Raw genomic sequence first — 16,979 nt, forward strand, 5'->3', positions numbered from 1 at the left:
TTCCCAGGATTAACTGGATACAAGGTAGACAAGGAGCTCAGAATGAAATGCATCTGGAAGTAGCTTTAAATTCAGACTCCTGACATGCTGCAGGCCAAGGCTGGACATCCTAATCTTCTTTACCTGACCCATTTCTTAGGGCGGAACTAGATGTTGCCTGAGGCTCTCCTTCGTTGCTCAAGTCTGAAGAATCACTACTGCATATCCCTGCAGAAAGAAATAAAAGTCCTTTACAATCTCAGTCTGTGTCCTATCCAATACAGCATGGAATCCTTTAACAGAAAATTTGGAAAAGGGAAGCTTGTGTAAGAAGGTTAAGGATAATTCTCCCACCAGGTCACCCTGTGGCTCCATCTGACCTGGTGGTCAAGGTTGTTCCAGGAACCACCCCCAAGGCTGGGAGTGGACACAACTTTGCTATGGAAGGCACTCCCTTTGGTCACTAGCTTTTACCCTTTCCTCTTGTCTGTACATATTAACATTCCTGCTTTCACTCTGTTTCTTATCCAGAGAGACCCTGGAAGCAACAATTTCAACATCAGAGCCTCCATCAGCTGGGCCCTCAATGAGTACCCCTCCAACCTGGGAACTGCTTTATCCTTTTATGTGAATGAAGAATAAACTTGTACTGTGCTGCGACACTCCACTTCTTGAGGTTTCTGTGTTACATCAGTTAGCCCAGCTCACCTAATTCAAAATAAATGTGAATCATCTAAAATACTTACAAATTTGTAGCTTCATTTTCAATGATATAACCAAGAAGTTGAAGGAGGGTTTTGAGACAAAGAAAGATATTTGTAACAGCAAGAGTTTTAATTGTTCTTACGTCTTTTCCTACTGTTCATTCTCAAAATAGACGTGCTTCCAATGGCTGACGAATCTAGTAAGTAAAGGAAAATAAAACCAATAATCTATATCAAAAAGAGTTATGAGCTTATGAATACTCACATTACAGACAGGATGTAGGCTATAAAGATGCAATGATGAACATTACTGTCTCGTCTCATCTAAGGGAAAGAGATCACTACCAAATGGAGTGAAGATCCCCAATCCTTCAGCCTTAGTTGCAAAGTCAAAGAAGTTTCGAAAACCAGTATTTTTTCACAGGATTGCAGCTAACTAATTTGGACTTCGGCAGCCTTGAGTTCAATAAAATATTTATCACAGTTGATGTGAATTCACACAATTTGCTGCAGCAACACTAACACAGTCTATTTGAGAATGAGATGAGGTCCCAAACTTATTGGGTTGTCTTGTAATCTATAGGATATACACCACACTGCCTTTCTAAAATAATAAAGCATTATTATTTTACATCTGGCTTTAAAATTTTTATCAATTTTTATTGGGGTATAGTTGCTTTATAACGTTATGTTAAAGATTTTGAATAAAGGATTACAAACGTTTCCTAAGAGTCCAGATTGTTAGTTCTGTCTCTTCTGGTAAGTTTCTGTAAGTTTCCATATATGATGTGTAATGGGCTTCCCTGGTGGCTCAGATGGTAAAGAATCCACCTGCCAAGGAGGAGACATGGATTGTGGGTTGAGAAGATCCCCTGGGGAAGTGAATGGCTACCCACTCTGGTATTCTTGGGGCTTCCCTGGTGGCTCAGGACGATAAAGAATCTGCCTGCAATGTGGTACACCTGGGTTTGATCTCTAGGTCGGGAAGATCCCCTGGAGAAGGGAATGGCCACCCACTCCAGTATTCTTGCCTGGAGAATCTCATGGAGTGAGGAGCCTGGTAGGCTACAGTCCTTGGGTTCATAGAGTTGGACATGACTGAGCAACTAACACTTTCACTTTTATCAACAGGATGTGTAAAAGACCCTTAAGTGTTTATGTGCTGGAGTTTTCTCTTCTGTGAAATGAGGGAACAACAGTTTTCTGACTGACATTTTAGGCTGTTATGAACATAAAAGGATACTTTATTTTTGAAGATATTTTTGAATATGACTATAGGCCAATGCCATGTTGCAGGTATGTTATGTTGGAGTCCTACCCAGTACTGCCTTGCACTCTCTATGTGAATTCATAAAAGATACTCGTGAGTGCATGCATGCATGCTTGCTAAGTCACTTCAGTCTTGTCTGACTCTATGTGACCCTGTGGACCTTAGCCCACAAGACTCCTCTGTCCATGGAATTCTCCAGACAAGAATGCTGGAGTGGGTTCCCATACCTTCCTCCAGGAGATCTTTCCTGACCCAGCAATTGAACCTGAGTCTCTCACATCTCCCCCATTAGCACGTGGGTTCTTCACCACTGTGCCAACTGGCACTTTACCAGTGCGAACTGGGAAGACCGAAAGACCCTCAAACATGGAAAGATCAAAAGACCCTCAAACATTACCAATTCCAGTTTCCTCATCTATAAACCTGGGAGAACTTGGTTACCCTCACTCCCTGTTAAGGTTTTTGTAAAAACAAAATGAAACTTTATTTACGAAAACCCTATGGGAAATCACTGTTAGCCAACGATCCAACTATAATTAGGGTTTGAGAGTATTTGGTCTGAAGCCATTTTTCCATCAATAATACAACAGAAGCACAAATTACTCTGTGAAGACTTTCTAAGTTGGGGACTAAAGATAATATTAACAATGAATAGAGGAATACCATGCTTAGTACGCTCTATAGAATAAAAGCATGCTGGAGAATAGGTACACTATTTCCACTCTTTAGCATTAATAGCTGTGATAGTGTGTACTAAAAATATCGTTTTACTAGCATATTTTTACTACATTTTCAATATAGCAACTGATTGGGCTCGCCCAGTTAAAGAACAGTTTATATATAATATCTTTTTGCTTCTTTCCATTTCCCAACATGGCCAGAGAAGTTATATGTGGAAAGTGATATCCTAGAAGTAATTAAATCAAGGCATATGGAGAATGATCAGAATAAGATTCATCAGGAAAACAGAACTCTGGATTTAGACTCTGGATATTTGTGGTCCAGGGCTGCAATCCTGATCTTCCTACTTGAGCCATCTGGGATGGAAAGACGATGGCTTCTTGGGTCTCTCCTCCCTCACTTGATGCTAAAGACTCAAGGTTATTGGCTTCTGCACAAAGGAACTTCTTGAGGAGTCTGGGGTGTGACCAAGGAACCCACTGGGCAGGAAATTCCCTAATAAGAAAACTCAGAAAGTCTTGCAAAGCCAAGGAAAGTGTGGCTTGTACATCTAAGTCACCTCCCATTTAGGTTAGTGATGCTCCATCCCCTATCTCCAGAACAGAGACAATTCAAATGCAAGGGGAGACTTTGCTCTACTTGAAACTTAACCATCCTACCCTTCTCTGTCTTCTACTTCTGACCCCTTCTATTGTCTTTTTCACATGTCATTCATCTGGTGTTTCTCACATAGGGTACCTTGGAAACCTGTTCAAGACTGAGGCTCCTCTTCCCACCTCCTCCCACCCCCTGCCAACCTGGTGCCCTTGAACTATTTGCAAGCCTGGAAAATAATCTTCTCATGTGTCTGAACCATAGATATGTTTGGGAACTACCTTTTAGAGCCTTTTACCTACTCAACTAAGATGAAAGTAGAAGGGGGACTTCCCAAAAACTGAAGCAAATTTATATTTTACTTGGGGCTTCCCTGGTGGCTCAGATGGTAAAGACTCTGCCTGCAATGTGGGAGACACAGGTTCGATCCCTGGGTTGGGAAGATTCCCTGGAGAAGGGAATGGCAACCCACTCCAGGATTCCTGCCTAGAGAATTCCATGGACAGAGGAGCCTGGCGTGCTACAGTCCATGGAGTCGCACAGAGTTGGACACAACTGAGCAACTAACATATACTTGATAAATCTAGTGAGTAAGTAGATTGAATGTTTTTTTTAAAAATATTACTCTTTTGTAGCATCAAGATCAAGGAATATTTTTGCTTCTTTTTAGGACTTTTTCTAGTGTGTTTCTATAAATAGGTATGTTTCTAATATTGTCTGGGTCTAGAAAGTAGAAAGGGAGGAAAAAATCACCAATTTGTACACTACAGAAATACAGATCTTATGGCCACTCTGGCTGCCGCCAGGACTGAGGAAACAACATTTAGATAATTTTGAGTTCCAATTTTACAAAGGAGATAATGCAGAATCCAGAATGCCAGCTTTGTTATTCCCTTTCATCTCTCATGAGACTTATTAGAGACCTTGAAACATTTATGTGATTGTATTTTTTCATCTAGAAACAATGATAGCAATGTCCATCCTGCTTACCCTTTAAGGTTGTAAGATTGTTTGCAAAAGTCCTTTGAAAAATCACTTTATATGCCATGACTTGCTGAAGAATTGTCAAAAACACTTTGGGTTTCAGAATACCTTATCTGAAGTCTTTATTTCTGGTAACAGTAGATAGCTAGATGAGTTATCTTGTGACACGATTCAAGTTTGTGATCAGATAATAATATGAAAGTGAAAGTGAAGTCACTCAGTCATGTCCGACACTTAGTGACACCATGGACTACCAGGTTCCTCTGCCCATGGGATTTTCAAGGCAAGAATACTGGAGTGGGTTGCCATTTCCTTCTCCAGATAATAATATGACTTTCCAATAAAGGAATACAGTTCACATTTGAACAATATGGATTTGAGCTACAAAGGTCCAGATGAGACTCAGATTTTTTTTTTTCCTGTAGAAAACACTACATCACTAGACAATCCACTGTTGGTGGAATTCATGGATGCAGAAACTGAAACTCGACTACTTTGGCCACCTGATGTGAAGAGCCGACTCATTAGAAAAGACCCTGATGCTGGGAAAGATTGAAGACAGGAGGAGAAGGGGCCGACAGAGGATGAGATGGTTGGATGGAATCACCACTGACTCGATGGACATGAGTTTGAGCAAGCTCTGGGAGTTGGGGATGGACAGGGAAGCCTGGTGCACTGCAGTCCATGGGGTCACAAAGAGTCGGACACGACGGAGTATCTGAACAGCAATGCATGGATGTGGACCTGTGTATATGGAGGCTAACTATAAGTTATAAGCAGATTTTCGATTGCACTGAGAGTTGGTGCGCTTAACCCGTGCATTGCCAACCATATTTAACTTTCTGTTCTTGGTAGAAGTCACCATATAAATCTAACATTTTGGGGCTTCCCTGGTAGCTCAGTGGTAAAGAATCCATCTGCCAAACAGGAGACTCGGGTTCAATCCCTGATCCAGAAAGATCCCAAATGCAGCAGAGGAACTGAGCCCATGTGCTACAGTTGCTGAGCCTGTGCTAGAGAGGAGCCCTAATTTCTGAGCCCATGTGCCACAATTACTGAAGCCCACACGTCCTAGAGCCTGTGCTCCCCAACAAGAGAAGCCACTGCAATGAGAGAAGCCCAAGGACCATCACTAGAACTAGAGAAAAGCCAAGGCAGCAATGAAGACCCAGCACAGCCAGAAATAATAAATACATAAAATTATTGAAAAAAATCTAACGTTTTATAGACATAGCAGGTAGTAGTTTTAAACACACTCATTACTTTGTTAATCTATTTCTATTATATAATAAAATAGAAAACATGTATTAATTAATGGGACCCATCAGTTAATAGTGGAGAAGGAAATAGCAACCCATTCCAGTATTCTTGCCTGGGAAATCCCATGGACAGAAGAGCCTGATGGACTAAAGTCCTTGGAATCGCAAAAGTGTTGGATACGACTGAGCAACTAAACGGCAACAACCATCAGATAATAGACCTCATCCTCAGATAGAGATTTCATATCATCCTGCATTTCCCATAACAGTAAAATTCAGAGGATACGATTCCAAGAAAAACTGGGTCCGTGGTTCAGAAAGGACTCCGAGTAAGATGCTCCAGAAACAGTAGCGCTCCTGCAGATTCCTGCAGCCCTGGCCTTGCTCTCCCCCTTCCTTACCAGTTATCCTTCCTGGTGTTGATGTGGAGGGTTCTGGGAACTCATCTCCATCACTGGATTCTGCAGAGTCCTCACTGCTGATCACTGCACAGAGGAACAAACCCCCTTAGGATCTCAGGGTGGAGCCCACGCAGCAGGAAACCCCAGAATGAGAGCAGCGGGGAGAACTAGAAGCTAAGTTAATTCAAGGCACGTGGTCTGTGCTTGAATGTGGGTGAGCTGCAGGCTGCTCCCAGTCCTGCATGGAAGGTGACGACGCTCACACACAGAGGGCGGCTCTGCCCATCCTGCCCACACTCCCCTCCCCCACCCTCCTGCTACCCCTCACCCCAACCCTAGACCTACCTCTGACCCTCTACTCCATTCTACCTCTTTCTTTCATTCTCGTTTTACTTCTTCACTTTCCTCTTGGCCCCTTCCTCTTACTTATGCCTCTCTTTCCAGGAACGGTATCGCTTGATACCTCGCTTTGTCTTTATGTGTTTCTTTTCCATCTACTCTCTTGAATATCTTGGCTCTCTATTTTTTCCCCCCTTTTCTTTCTTTCTCATACTTTCCTCTCTTACTTTGGAAAGTCTCCTGGGCATCAATACTTATAACCCATCTTCTGATACTTCTCTGGTCCCTGGGGAACCTCTTCCGCTAAACTCACAGCACAAGATGCTGGTTCCCTGCCCTTCCTTCCTCTGCCCAAGGCCACCTGGACTGGCTGGCTGGACCCTGACGCCCCAGCCTCTTGCCTGGTTCCCTTGATCCCTGCTCCATTTTCTCTCTGTCAGCCTTACCTATTATGTCAGACACCTGCTTATAGTTAGTCCTTGCTTGGGCTTGCAGTTGAACTTCTGAGTCAAAAAATGGCTTTTCCTTCTTTATATCCACTAGACGGACAGAACAGGAATTGATTTGTAGTCCATGGTTGGATGGCTTTGCTCCTGGATCAAATTTTAACGAATGAAAGCTTTTAATTTGTCTCCCCAAAAAAGGAGCTCACTAGCGTTGAAAGTGAAAGTGAAGTTGCTCAGTCGTGTCCGACTCTTTGCGACCCCGTGGACTGTAGCCTACCAGGCTCCTCCCTCCATGGGATTCTCCAGACAAGAATACTGGAGTGGGTTGCCATTTCCTTCTTCAGGGGATTTTCCCGACCCAGGGATCGAACTCGGGACTCCTGCATTACGGGCAGACGCTTTAACCTCTGAGCCACCAGGGAAGTCTTCTTCCTGTGATCTAACTGCAGAGAGAGGTTCCACCCCACCCTTCTCCTTTTTTCTGCTCAACTCTGTCCCTTCCTTCATGCCCTTCTCAACTCTAAGTGGAATCAGAGCTTTCCTAGTGGCTCAGAGGGTAAAGAATCTGCCTGCAATGCAGGAGTCTGGGTTCGATCCCTGGGTCAGGAAGGTCCCCTGGAGAAGGGAATAACAGCCCATGCCAGTATTCTTGCCTGGGAAATCCCTTGGAGAGAGGAACCTGGTGGGCTACAGTCCAGGTGGTTGCAAAGAGTCCGACATGACTGAGTGACTAACACTCTTAAGTGGAATCAGTCACTTTTGTTCTGTCTATTCTTTCGGGGGCAGGGCGGATACGGATTTAGCTTCTTTTATCAACATTATGTGTGCAATAGTCATCTGTATCCAGTTAAATATATTTTCTCACTGTTGTATAACATTCCATTACAGAAATTATCCATTGACAAATAAAACTAGAAAGTCTCCATTTGTACTGGCTCAAGTTTTAGACTACGACAAATAATGCTATGATAAACATTCTTTTGTGTGTGTTGTGATAATATACATTTCTGTTGACTTGTTGAAGAGTGTAATGCTAAGTCATAGGCTACCTGTATTTTCTACTTTGGAAGATTATACAAAACTGTTTTCCAAAAGCATATGAAAAGGCAGGGATGGTTGAGAGAGCTTGTCAAATTTAAGTAACTAAAAGGAGTTTGGTGTGATGGGAATGTAGTATGATGGGGAAATACACAGCTGGTAGGTATGTGTCAGTACTCCATACTTGCAGCTTTGATTTCATGCCGAGGGCCACAGGAAGGTGCGTGCATGAGTGCTAAGTCATGTCTGACTCTTTGCAATCCCATGGACTGTAGCCCGCCAGGGTCCTCTGTCCATGGGATTTCCCAGGCAAGAATACTGGGGTAGGTTGCCATGCCTTCCCCTAGGGGATCTTCCCAACCCAGGGATGGTATTGGACTTTAAACAGGAAAACCATACGAACTGGTCTGCATTTTGGAAAGGTCTACTGAGCCAAAATGCAGAGAGTGAATCTGAAGGAAGTGAGACAGGAGGGAAGAAATGAGCAGGAGACTGTTCTTCTATTTGACGTGAGAAGTGACAGGATGTGGATTATAGCAAGCCTAGTGGTAAAGAACTCGCCTGCCAATGCAGGAGACTTGTAAAAGACACTGGTTCAATCCCTGCGTCAGGAAGATCCCCTGGAGGAGGGCATGGCCACCCTCCAGTATTCTTGCCTGGGAAATCCCAGGGACAGAGAAGTCTGGCGGGCTACAGTCCACCGGGGTAGCACAGAGTCAGACATGACTGAAGCAACTTATCACAGGCTTGGCAAAGAATGGAGAATGATTGGACAAGCTGGAAATATTTTAAAGTTAGAATTGATGGAAGTGAGATGTAAAACCATGATTGGTTTAATCTGCTCAGTTTTGTGATTGTTAGTTACTTATATAGTAATAGATAGTTATAGATACAGCCTCTGAATTGAGACGTCCAACAGATTTTTTTTTTTTTTTTTTTGGCCATGCAAAGGAAAACTTTTAAGCTCTTAGAAAAACAAAGATGTTAATTAGAAAATTGGTAAGATATGACACTTCCCTGGCAGTTCAATGGTTAAGACTGCATTTCCAATGCAGGGGACATGGGCTCAATCCTTGTCGAGGAAACTAAGATCTCACAAGCATGTAACATGGCCATTAAAAAAAAAAAGGGTAAAATAAAAGTTAAAAAAAGAAAGAAAATAGGTAAGGTAAGTAATAATTACTTTCTTCGCTAGAAGGCAATGGGTTGGGTGTCTCCTCCCCAGCATGTGCATTATTTGATTGGATAGGTGCTGCTTCACAGAACTCTGAAGATAAAAAAGACCACAGCTGACATCCAACAGAGTTTTGCTTTGTCCTATTTCCATTTTCTTGCATCTTCCCCAGCTTCTCTTTCCTTCTTATGTGTCTACTTTGAGCCTGTCTGCATTTATTGCCACCTTCACCCCATGAAAGTGCTGCGCTTCATTGATTCTGGGGCCAACCTCTCCCTGACTCTTGTTTCTGTTTCTCTTCCTCTGTGGGTCTGGGACACTTCACCTTCTTAGTTTTTCTTCTCTCACTTTCTTCCTCCAGGTCTTTCCCATCAACATATCAGGGCATGTTCCTACCCTCAGTGGCTATGTAATTTCCCCTTTCTTTGTTAATAGATGTTTCCTTGAGTGGCACATGAATTCATTCTCTGTCACCAGTCAGGACCTCTTGACCCCTTCAAGAGGGTAAGGACTGAATCCCTGGGCAAACCACCCAGGACCAGCATGTCCTGGACATACCCTTCCCCCATGGCGAGCATCTCTGCTCCCCAGGCAAAGCCAGCCAGCCTTACCTGATGGTTCAGATTCTTGGTCACATTGTTCATTTGCTTGTTGGCTTTCCAGTGCATCGTTCTGGTTGCTGGGTGTATCGTTCCTGTTTGCATTTATCTCTTCTGTTTCACTGAGGTGATCTGAGAGTCTATTTTCAGGGGAGGCTGTACCTAAACCACAGTTTGATTTATAAATATTTTATTTTCCTCCAACATCCAGCAGAATCCAACAGGAAGATACAAATCACTCTAAGCTTTTAAAGCAGAGGGAATTTAATCCAGGGATTGGTTACACAGCTGATGGAAGAGTGGAGAAGACCAAGTGGAAGAATGTGACGACCACAGACCACCCAGGACCAGCACACACACCCTTCCTCCATGGCAACCATCTCTGGTCCTCACTGATTCCATCAACCCCTCCCACTCTGTTCCCTCCAGCCTCAATAATGTATGAACACATAGACATATTTTTCACTGCAGTTTGGATTTTTCTCTCTTAGTGTTATTTTTCTGAACAAAGTAATTTACATGCAGCATGATTTAAAATTATTTCCCAAAGTTCTAGTATGAAATGTGGGTCCTGGTGCCTGTTTTGTGCCACATCCTCAGGCCTGGGAGCCTCCCCTTGGGGTGGGGGGCGGGAAGGAGACACAGCGCTCCTCTCACCTGGGCATGTGAGCCCACCTTGTCGGGTCAGACGCTCAGACACATTTACTGCTGTGTATCATTTGGGTCCTAGGTTGAAGTTTCTCTCTTTATATTCCTTGCTCCCCACCATCAAGATGCTCTGGGATTTCATTTCCTGGCAAGGTTGCCCCCAGACCCACGCTGTGAATTTCAGAGAACTTCATTGCTTCCTCCTGCCACACCCTACACACACACACACACTGAATCCTTTCTCTTCTGCTCATTACTTGTCACAATTCCATCCGCTTATCCTTTCCAGTTTCCATCAGCTGTACTAGCAGATGCATGGCTAATATGTATTCATCCATATGTATTTTCAACTATTAACTTTTTGAATAAATGTGATTTGTTGAAAGTATTGCTGTGTTTTTCAGCAAAGGAAACTGTAAACAAGAATGGGAGAAAATAATAGCAAAGGAAATAACTGACAAAGAATTAATTTCCAAAATATACAAGCAGGTCATACAACTCAATACCAGAAAAAAAAAAAAACAATCAAAAAGTGGGAATAAGACCTAAACAGACATTTTTCCAAAGGAGACATACAAATGGTTAACAAACATATGAAAATATGATCAACATTGTTCATTATTTTAAAAATGCAAATTGAAACTACAATCGGATACCACCTCACACCAGTCAGAATGGCCATCATCAAAATGTCTACAAACAATAAATGCTGGAGAGGATGTGGAGAAAAGGGAACCCTCCTGCATTGCTGGTGGGAATGTAAATTGATACAGCCACTATGGGAGATGGTATGGAGATTCCTGAAAAATCTAGGAATGAAGCCATCATATGACCCAGCAGTCCCACTCCTAGGCATATACCCTGAGGAAACCAGAATTGAAAAAGACACATGTATCCCAATGTTCGTTGTGTCATTATTTATAATAGCTAGAACATGGAAGCATCCTAGATGTCCATCTACAGATGAATGGACAAGGAAGCTGTGGTACATATTTACAATGGAATATTACTCAGCCATAAAAAAGGAATGCATTTGCATCAGTTCTAACGAGGTGGGTGAACCTAGAGCCTATTATACAGAGTGAGGTAAGTCAGAAAGAGAAATATAAATATTGTACACTGACACATATATATGGAATCTAGAAAGATTGTACTGATGAATTAATTTTCAGGGCAGCAAGGGAGAAACAGACATATGGACATGGAGTGGGGAGGAGGGAAAGGATAAGATGTAAGGAGAGAGTAAAATGGAAACTTACAATACCGTATATAAAATAGATAGCCAATGGGAATTTGTTGTATGACTCAGGGAACTAGAATGGGCTGGCTCTGTGACAATCTACAAGAGTGGGATGGGGAGGGAGATGGGTGGGAGGTTTAGGAGGGAGGGGACATGGGTGTACCTATGGCTGATTCTTGTTGATATTTGACAGAAAACCACAAAATTCTGTAAAGCAAATATCCTTCAATTAAAAAAAAAACTAAAGTAGCAAAAAAGTATTATTGTGCTTTCAAAAATCACTTTGAAAGTTCTTCTTTTATAAAAGCATATTACTAATTTAGAACATTCTTTTTAAAATAATACATCCCTAAGGGAAGCTACATAGTAAGAGCCTTTCATATAGGTAGTTCCCCGAGACTCTTCTATGTTCCTTATTTACTAAGGTGAGTCATGGAATAAAGACTTAAAATTTGTTATAGACTAGTGTGTTGTAAGCAGGGAAAACTACGACTTTCAATTTATCTTCCTGGGCCAGAAGGTGGCATTGCTTTTCTCACTACTTTCCCAGCCTGGGGAATCAGTAAATCCAATGAACACTTATGAGAGAAAAAAATCTCGAAGTGTACCATGAATGTAACAGTTAAAAGCTTGGACTCTGGCACCAGAGACAAATAAAGATGATGATTAAAGGTAGTAATAACAACAAATGCATGGAACACCGATACAGCTCCAGACACGACTGTGAATGCCTTATATGACATAACTTATTTAAAATCCATCACCTGCTGAAATAGGTGCTATTATCATGTCCATTTTACAGATGATGAAACTGAGGAACAAAGAGGGCTAGTCACTACCCCCAAGATCTTGTAGAAGCTGAAGCCAGGCTATGGGCCCCTGAATTCCTGCTGTAACACTGCTCACAGCAGCGCTCAATCCTGATTTTCAGTTGGGTGAACTTGTACAAATAATCGAATTCTCTATGCTGATTCTTTTTCGTCTGAAAAACAGGGGTAATATATACACATTTTCAGGTTTGGGGGCAGATTAAATAAACTACTGGCTGCATCAATATATGGGATACCATCATCAAAAAAATCAAATCGTTATGATCAATGTTTTCAATTAACAGTATATTTTTTGTACCAGTACTTTTTATTCAGGGAACAAACATGTACTGAATACCTTGTTGTTGTTTAGCTGCTAAGGTATGTCCTATTCTTTTGCAACCCAATGGACTGTAGCCTGCCAGGCTTCTCTGTCCACGGGATTTACCAGGCAAGAATACTGGAGTGGGTAGTCATTCCCTTCTCCAGAGGATCTTCCTGACCCAGGGACTGAACCTGGGTCTCCAGCATTGAAGGCAGATTCCTTTTTAAAAAAATTAATTTATTAACTTTAATTGGAGGCTAATTACTTTACAATATTGTGATGGTTTTTGCCATACATCGACATGAATCAACCATGGGTGTACATGTGTCCCACCATCCCGAAACCCCTCCCACCTTCCTCCCCACCCCATCCCTTGGGTTGTCTTAGACCACCAGCTTTGAGTGCCCTGCTTCATCATCGAACTTGCACTGGTCATCTATTTTACATATGGTAATATACATGTTTCAATGCTATTCTCTCATACGTCCCACCCTCGCCTTCTCCCCCATAGTCCAAAAGTCTGTTCTTTACATCTGTGTCTCTTTTGTTGTCTTGCATGTTGGTCGACGTTACCCTCTTTCTAAATTCCATATATATGCGTTAATATACTGTATTGGTGTTTCTCTTTCTGGCTTACTTCACTCTGTATAATAGGCTCCAGTTTCATTCAACTCATTGAAACTGACTCAAACGTGTTCTTTTTTGTAGCTGAGCAATATTTCATTGTGTATTTGTACCACAACTTCCTTATCCACTCATCTGCCGATGGACATCTAGGTCGTTTCCACGTCCTAGCTATTGTAAACAGTTCTGCTAAGCCACCAGGGAAGCCCAATGAATATCTAGTGACTGTTAAATGCATTCCCATCCTTGTTCCATTTCATAGCCTCATGACAATCTACCTGTAATATCCCTATATTACAGATGAGAAAGCTGAGCAATAACATTTAAATAATAACATCATTAAGAGTGTTAGGGGTTAATTGAAGTTATGGGAGGACTCCCCCCCATCGCCCCCTGCCCCGAGGAATGCCCATCACCTGCTTCTTCCACCACTCTGGTTGTAGCACTGGCCTCTGCCAGACATGACATCGAAGCCCCAAGGTCACTGCCTGATCAAACGAAACAGAACAGAAAACGGTGAAGTCAGCTGCTGGGGCGAAACAAACAGGCCCAGAATCTTTGGGGACTGGCAGCAAGTGCATTTAAGGAGCCCGGAAGCAGCGACCTTCCCAGCAACTCAGGGTACTGACCCTTGGAGAAACTGCAGATGCAAAGACTGACAAATTTCTGATACAAAGAAGCAGCTGCTCCACCCCCAGCACAGCCTAGAAGGGGACATAAGCGGCAAAGCATCACAGAACAGAGCCAGCAACAGACCATCATAAGATGAGGATTCTCCACCAGACCAAGTCAGGCCTCCAGAAGTTCCTAGGGGGAAAAATTAAAAATTTATTTCATAAATTGAAGTAGGGGCTGTGCCACCCTCCCCTAATTCCCTTTTTCTTTTCTTTCTTTCTTTCTTTTTTTTTTTTTTTAAATAAATAAGAAGCTTGAGACCCCCAGTAGACAACAATACAGAGACCATCTGGGCCTGGTGGATCTCATCCAACTCTTGCAGCCAGACCCCAAATCCTTGAGTGGAAGGCAGGTCAGGGGCACTCTTGGCTGAGAGGGCTTTGGCCAGGCCATCTCACTGCATGATCTCCACCAGTCATTCAGTACCTAGCGATGGCTTATCTTGACTTCCCAGCTGTGGTGAACCGGCCTTGGTCCCTAGAGGGGCCCTGACTGGTGACCTTACCTCACTTCCTGCAAAGTTCCCACCCCCTCTTCATCCATTCCCTCCCTGTACAGGTCTGTATAATCTGTCTTGTTAGCCTCTCCCTGAGGATTCAACGTCTGATTCTCCTCCACTTTCTCCAGAATGGCAACCCACTCCAGTATTCTTGCTTGGGAAATCCCATGGATAGAGGAGCCTGGTGGGCTACAGTCCATGGAGTCGCAAAGAGTTGGACATGACTGAGTGACTTTCACTTCACTTTCCTCTTTGTATATTTCCCTCCTTTTGTTTCAGGGTTCTGTCTGTCCCATTAGGCTACCAGGGAGTATCCAGGGTTGAAAACACAGGCTCTGGGTTCAGAATGCCTGGTTCCATCCTTGCTCATTTGGTCCCAGGCCAACTACATACATGGTCTCTCTAGATTTCAGCTTTCTTATCTGCAAAATGGGCACATAAGTGATAATACCATCCAAAGGCACTACACCCACAACTGCCAGAAGAACCATTCAATCAAATGAGCTGTTCTTAACTTGCTTGTTATTGTTGTGTCCTTGACCCCTTTCTCCTTTCATTTCTTCTTTTTCTTCTCCCCTCTCTCTTAAATACCCACATCTCCTCCGTATCTCTACCATTCCTCATCACTGAATCCCTATGACTGCCTTTCTCCTTGAATATTCCTGCTCTTGAACAACCTCCCCCACATTTAAATCAGTCCTTTCTTCTGCCATCATCAACGGCCTTCACTTTGAAATTGACCTTGGGCCCATAATGATTAGCCCATCACACCTTCACATTGATCTTCTCCTATAAGATTCTTTCTAAATCACAATGACTTCCCGGCAGTCATTCTCTTTAATCTGGTTACTGACACCCTGGGTTCCTCTTCCTTTGACTTGGTATTTGGGGCAACAGCCTCTTGTCATAGCCACTCCTCGAGGACTTAGCCTCTGGTTAGATGCTCATACAAACACCCCTGCCTGCCTTCTCTGTGGTCCTTCATTGTTTCTTCCCTGATTCTCAATCTTTTCTCAGGACTCGGGCCTCCCCCTCCCCTTCTCCTTTTCCTCTTAGCAAGGGAGAATTGGTTTGTTCCTGATCTCAATCACCTTGCTCAAGGCTCAGTCGGATGGCAGGCCTCTCCTCCCTCTCTTCTCCATCAATCTCTTCATAACTAAGTTTCTCTTGGATTGCTGAAGAGAGGGAGAGAAAACACAATTAGAGATCTCCACCAGAGACCAGAAACCTCATCTCAGAATTGCACGTTTAGGTATTTTCAGCTCTCAGGTCACTCAGAGCCCAGTGGATCCCAACCTTCATGGTAAAGCTCCCCCATCATCCTTGGACAGAAAAGAGAAACTCCCAGCAAGGGAGCAGTTATGTTCCCTGCACAGAAATGAGCCACTCAAACATAAGGACAAAGGAGTCCTGGGAACATCCTAAGGCTGTCAGTCATGTACAATAAATGTCACACCATGCGGACAATACATGTCAAGATAAATAAGAGAAGTGAAATGTGTTAACTGCACTGTTCAAAACGTAAGAAAGAAACACATTTCTTCTGGAGCACAACTAGGATCCTAGAGAAGTGTGTGTGTGTGTGTGTGTGTGTGTAAAAGAGAAAGCCCAAAGGCTTTAAAGAGGGCTCTAGATAAGAGGAGGTTTAGGCTTAATTGTGTTGGGGAGGATGCTCAGTTTCCAAAGAGACAAACCAGAGGGGGTGGGGGCGGGGCGTGCTGGAGTTGCTAGTCGGAGCTCCCAGAGTGGTCCAGATCCCACAAAAAAGGACACTCTGAAGCTGCATGCAGGGATTGCCTATTGTGGCACTGCAGGGCATCCCCACAACTCCTGGACCACGGAACCAAGAGGCTGCCAACAAGAGGAGGCCAGGACAGCAGCCCAGAGACCCTGCATGTAGGTAACTTAGCAGATGTAGGAGGAAGGAAACAAACCAAGGAGCCTAGTAGGTAGATCACTGCCAGGAGTCTAGGAAGGAGACATGGTGGGAGGCTGCCTCAGAGCTGATGGCAGGAGCGCCTCCTGGGAAAATCCCCTTTAGGGGGTGAGATGGACAGGACTGTGGGAGCCATGGGTACTCCTTTGTCTTCCCCAGAGCATGGGTCAAGTTCCAGCAAAATCAGATGGCTGGTATGAGGAGGACTGTGGCCCAAAGCCCAGAAAAGGTGAAGGAGGCCTGAGGGCGGGGGGACTTCAGCACATGAGACAGGGATGAGGGGGGAACCTAGAAACAGGAGAGATATCATGCCCTGGACCACTGTCCCCATCCTCTGGAGTTTAGTCACTGACCCAAGCTCTTGTGGACAGCAGTGACCTCTGCCAGGGGCAGGGGGTTGGCAGCAAGTGTAGATACGAGTCACCAGCATTTAAAAAGGATAAATTATAACTTCTCAGCAAAAAGTCAACATTTAGTTATACACGGCACCAAAAATAACCCCTGGAAGAGAATAGCCTTTGTGATTATTTGAGGAGAAAATATGATTAAAACCATTTTTCCTTTAAGGGAAAATTTGATATAAGTTAACTTTTGTGCTAATTACTCTAGAAATTGATGAAAGTGGCCTTTCTTCTGTGTTACCAGGTCAACCCTGGGTTTGAGGGCTTATAATGACCTGTGACTGGGAGGGTCTACCTACGGACTGTTTTTGGGTCTTCTTTGAATCACCACATTCTTGGGTTGTGGTGATTCTT

The 16,979-nt window shown here is 43.4% G+C and overlaps 1 protein-coding gene and 1 long non-coding RNA gene across 7 annotated transcripts in view; one reads left to right on the top strand and one right to left on the bottom strand.

Annotated features, from left to right (window-relative positions):
• LOC133060800 (uncharacterized) overlaps positions 1 to 1,314 on the top strand; it is a 70,329-nt gene extending 69,015 nt beyond the window's left edge. For both annotated transcript variants that reach the window (XR_009693849.1, XR_009693850.1), the window contains one exon: positions 511 to 1,314. This is a non-coding gene — a long non-coding RNA (uncharacterized LOC133060800). The remainder of the gene's footprint in view (positions 1 to 510) is intronic.
• Positions 1 to 16,979, bottom strand: part of SP100 (SP100 nuclear antigen) — a 91,633-nt gene that overhangs the window by 40,934 nt on the left and 33,720 nt on the right. For 2 of the 5 annotated variants that reach the window (XM_061148538.1, XM_061148536.1), the window contains exons 4-12: positions 15,380 to 15,463; positions 13,871 to 13,921; positions 13,531 to 13,602; positions 9,481 to 9,630; positions 8,879 to 8,962; positions 6,658 to 6,804; positions 5,873 to 5,956; positions 827 to 880; positions 124 to 207 (exon numbers count right to left, since the gene is read on the bottom strand). In XM_061148538.1, the coding sequence (XP_061004521.1) occupies positions 124 to 207; positions 827 to 880; positions 5,873 to 5,956; positions 6,658 to 6,804; positions 8,879 to 8,962; positions 9,481 to 9,630; positions 13,531 to 13,602; positions 13,871 to 13,921; positions 15,380 to 15,463 (810 nt within the window). The remainder of the gene's footprint in view (positions 1 to 123; positions 208 to 826; positions 881 to 5,872; positions 5,957 to 6,657; positions 6,805 to 8,878; positions 8,963 to 9,480; positions 9,631 to 13,530; positions 13,603 to 13,870; positions 13,922 to 15,379; positions 15,464 to 16,979) is intronic. The other 3 variants (XM_061148537.1, XM_061148539.1, XM_061148540.1) reach the window with 3 other exon arrangements.

This window comes from Dama dama, chromosome 8, assembly GCF_033118175.1.
Source record: "Dama dama isolate Ldn47 chromosome 8, ASM3311817v1, whole genome shotgun sequence".
Taxonomy (NCBI): Eukaryota; Metazoa; Chordata; class Mammalia; order Artiodactyla; family Cervidae; genus Dama; species Dama dama.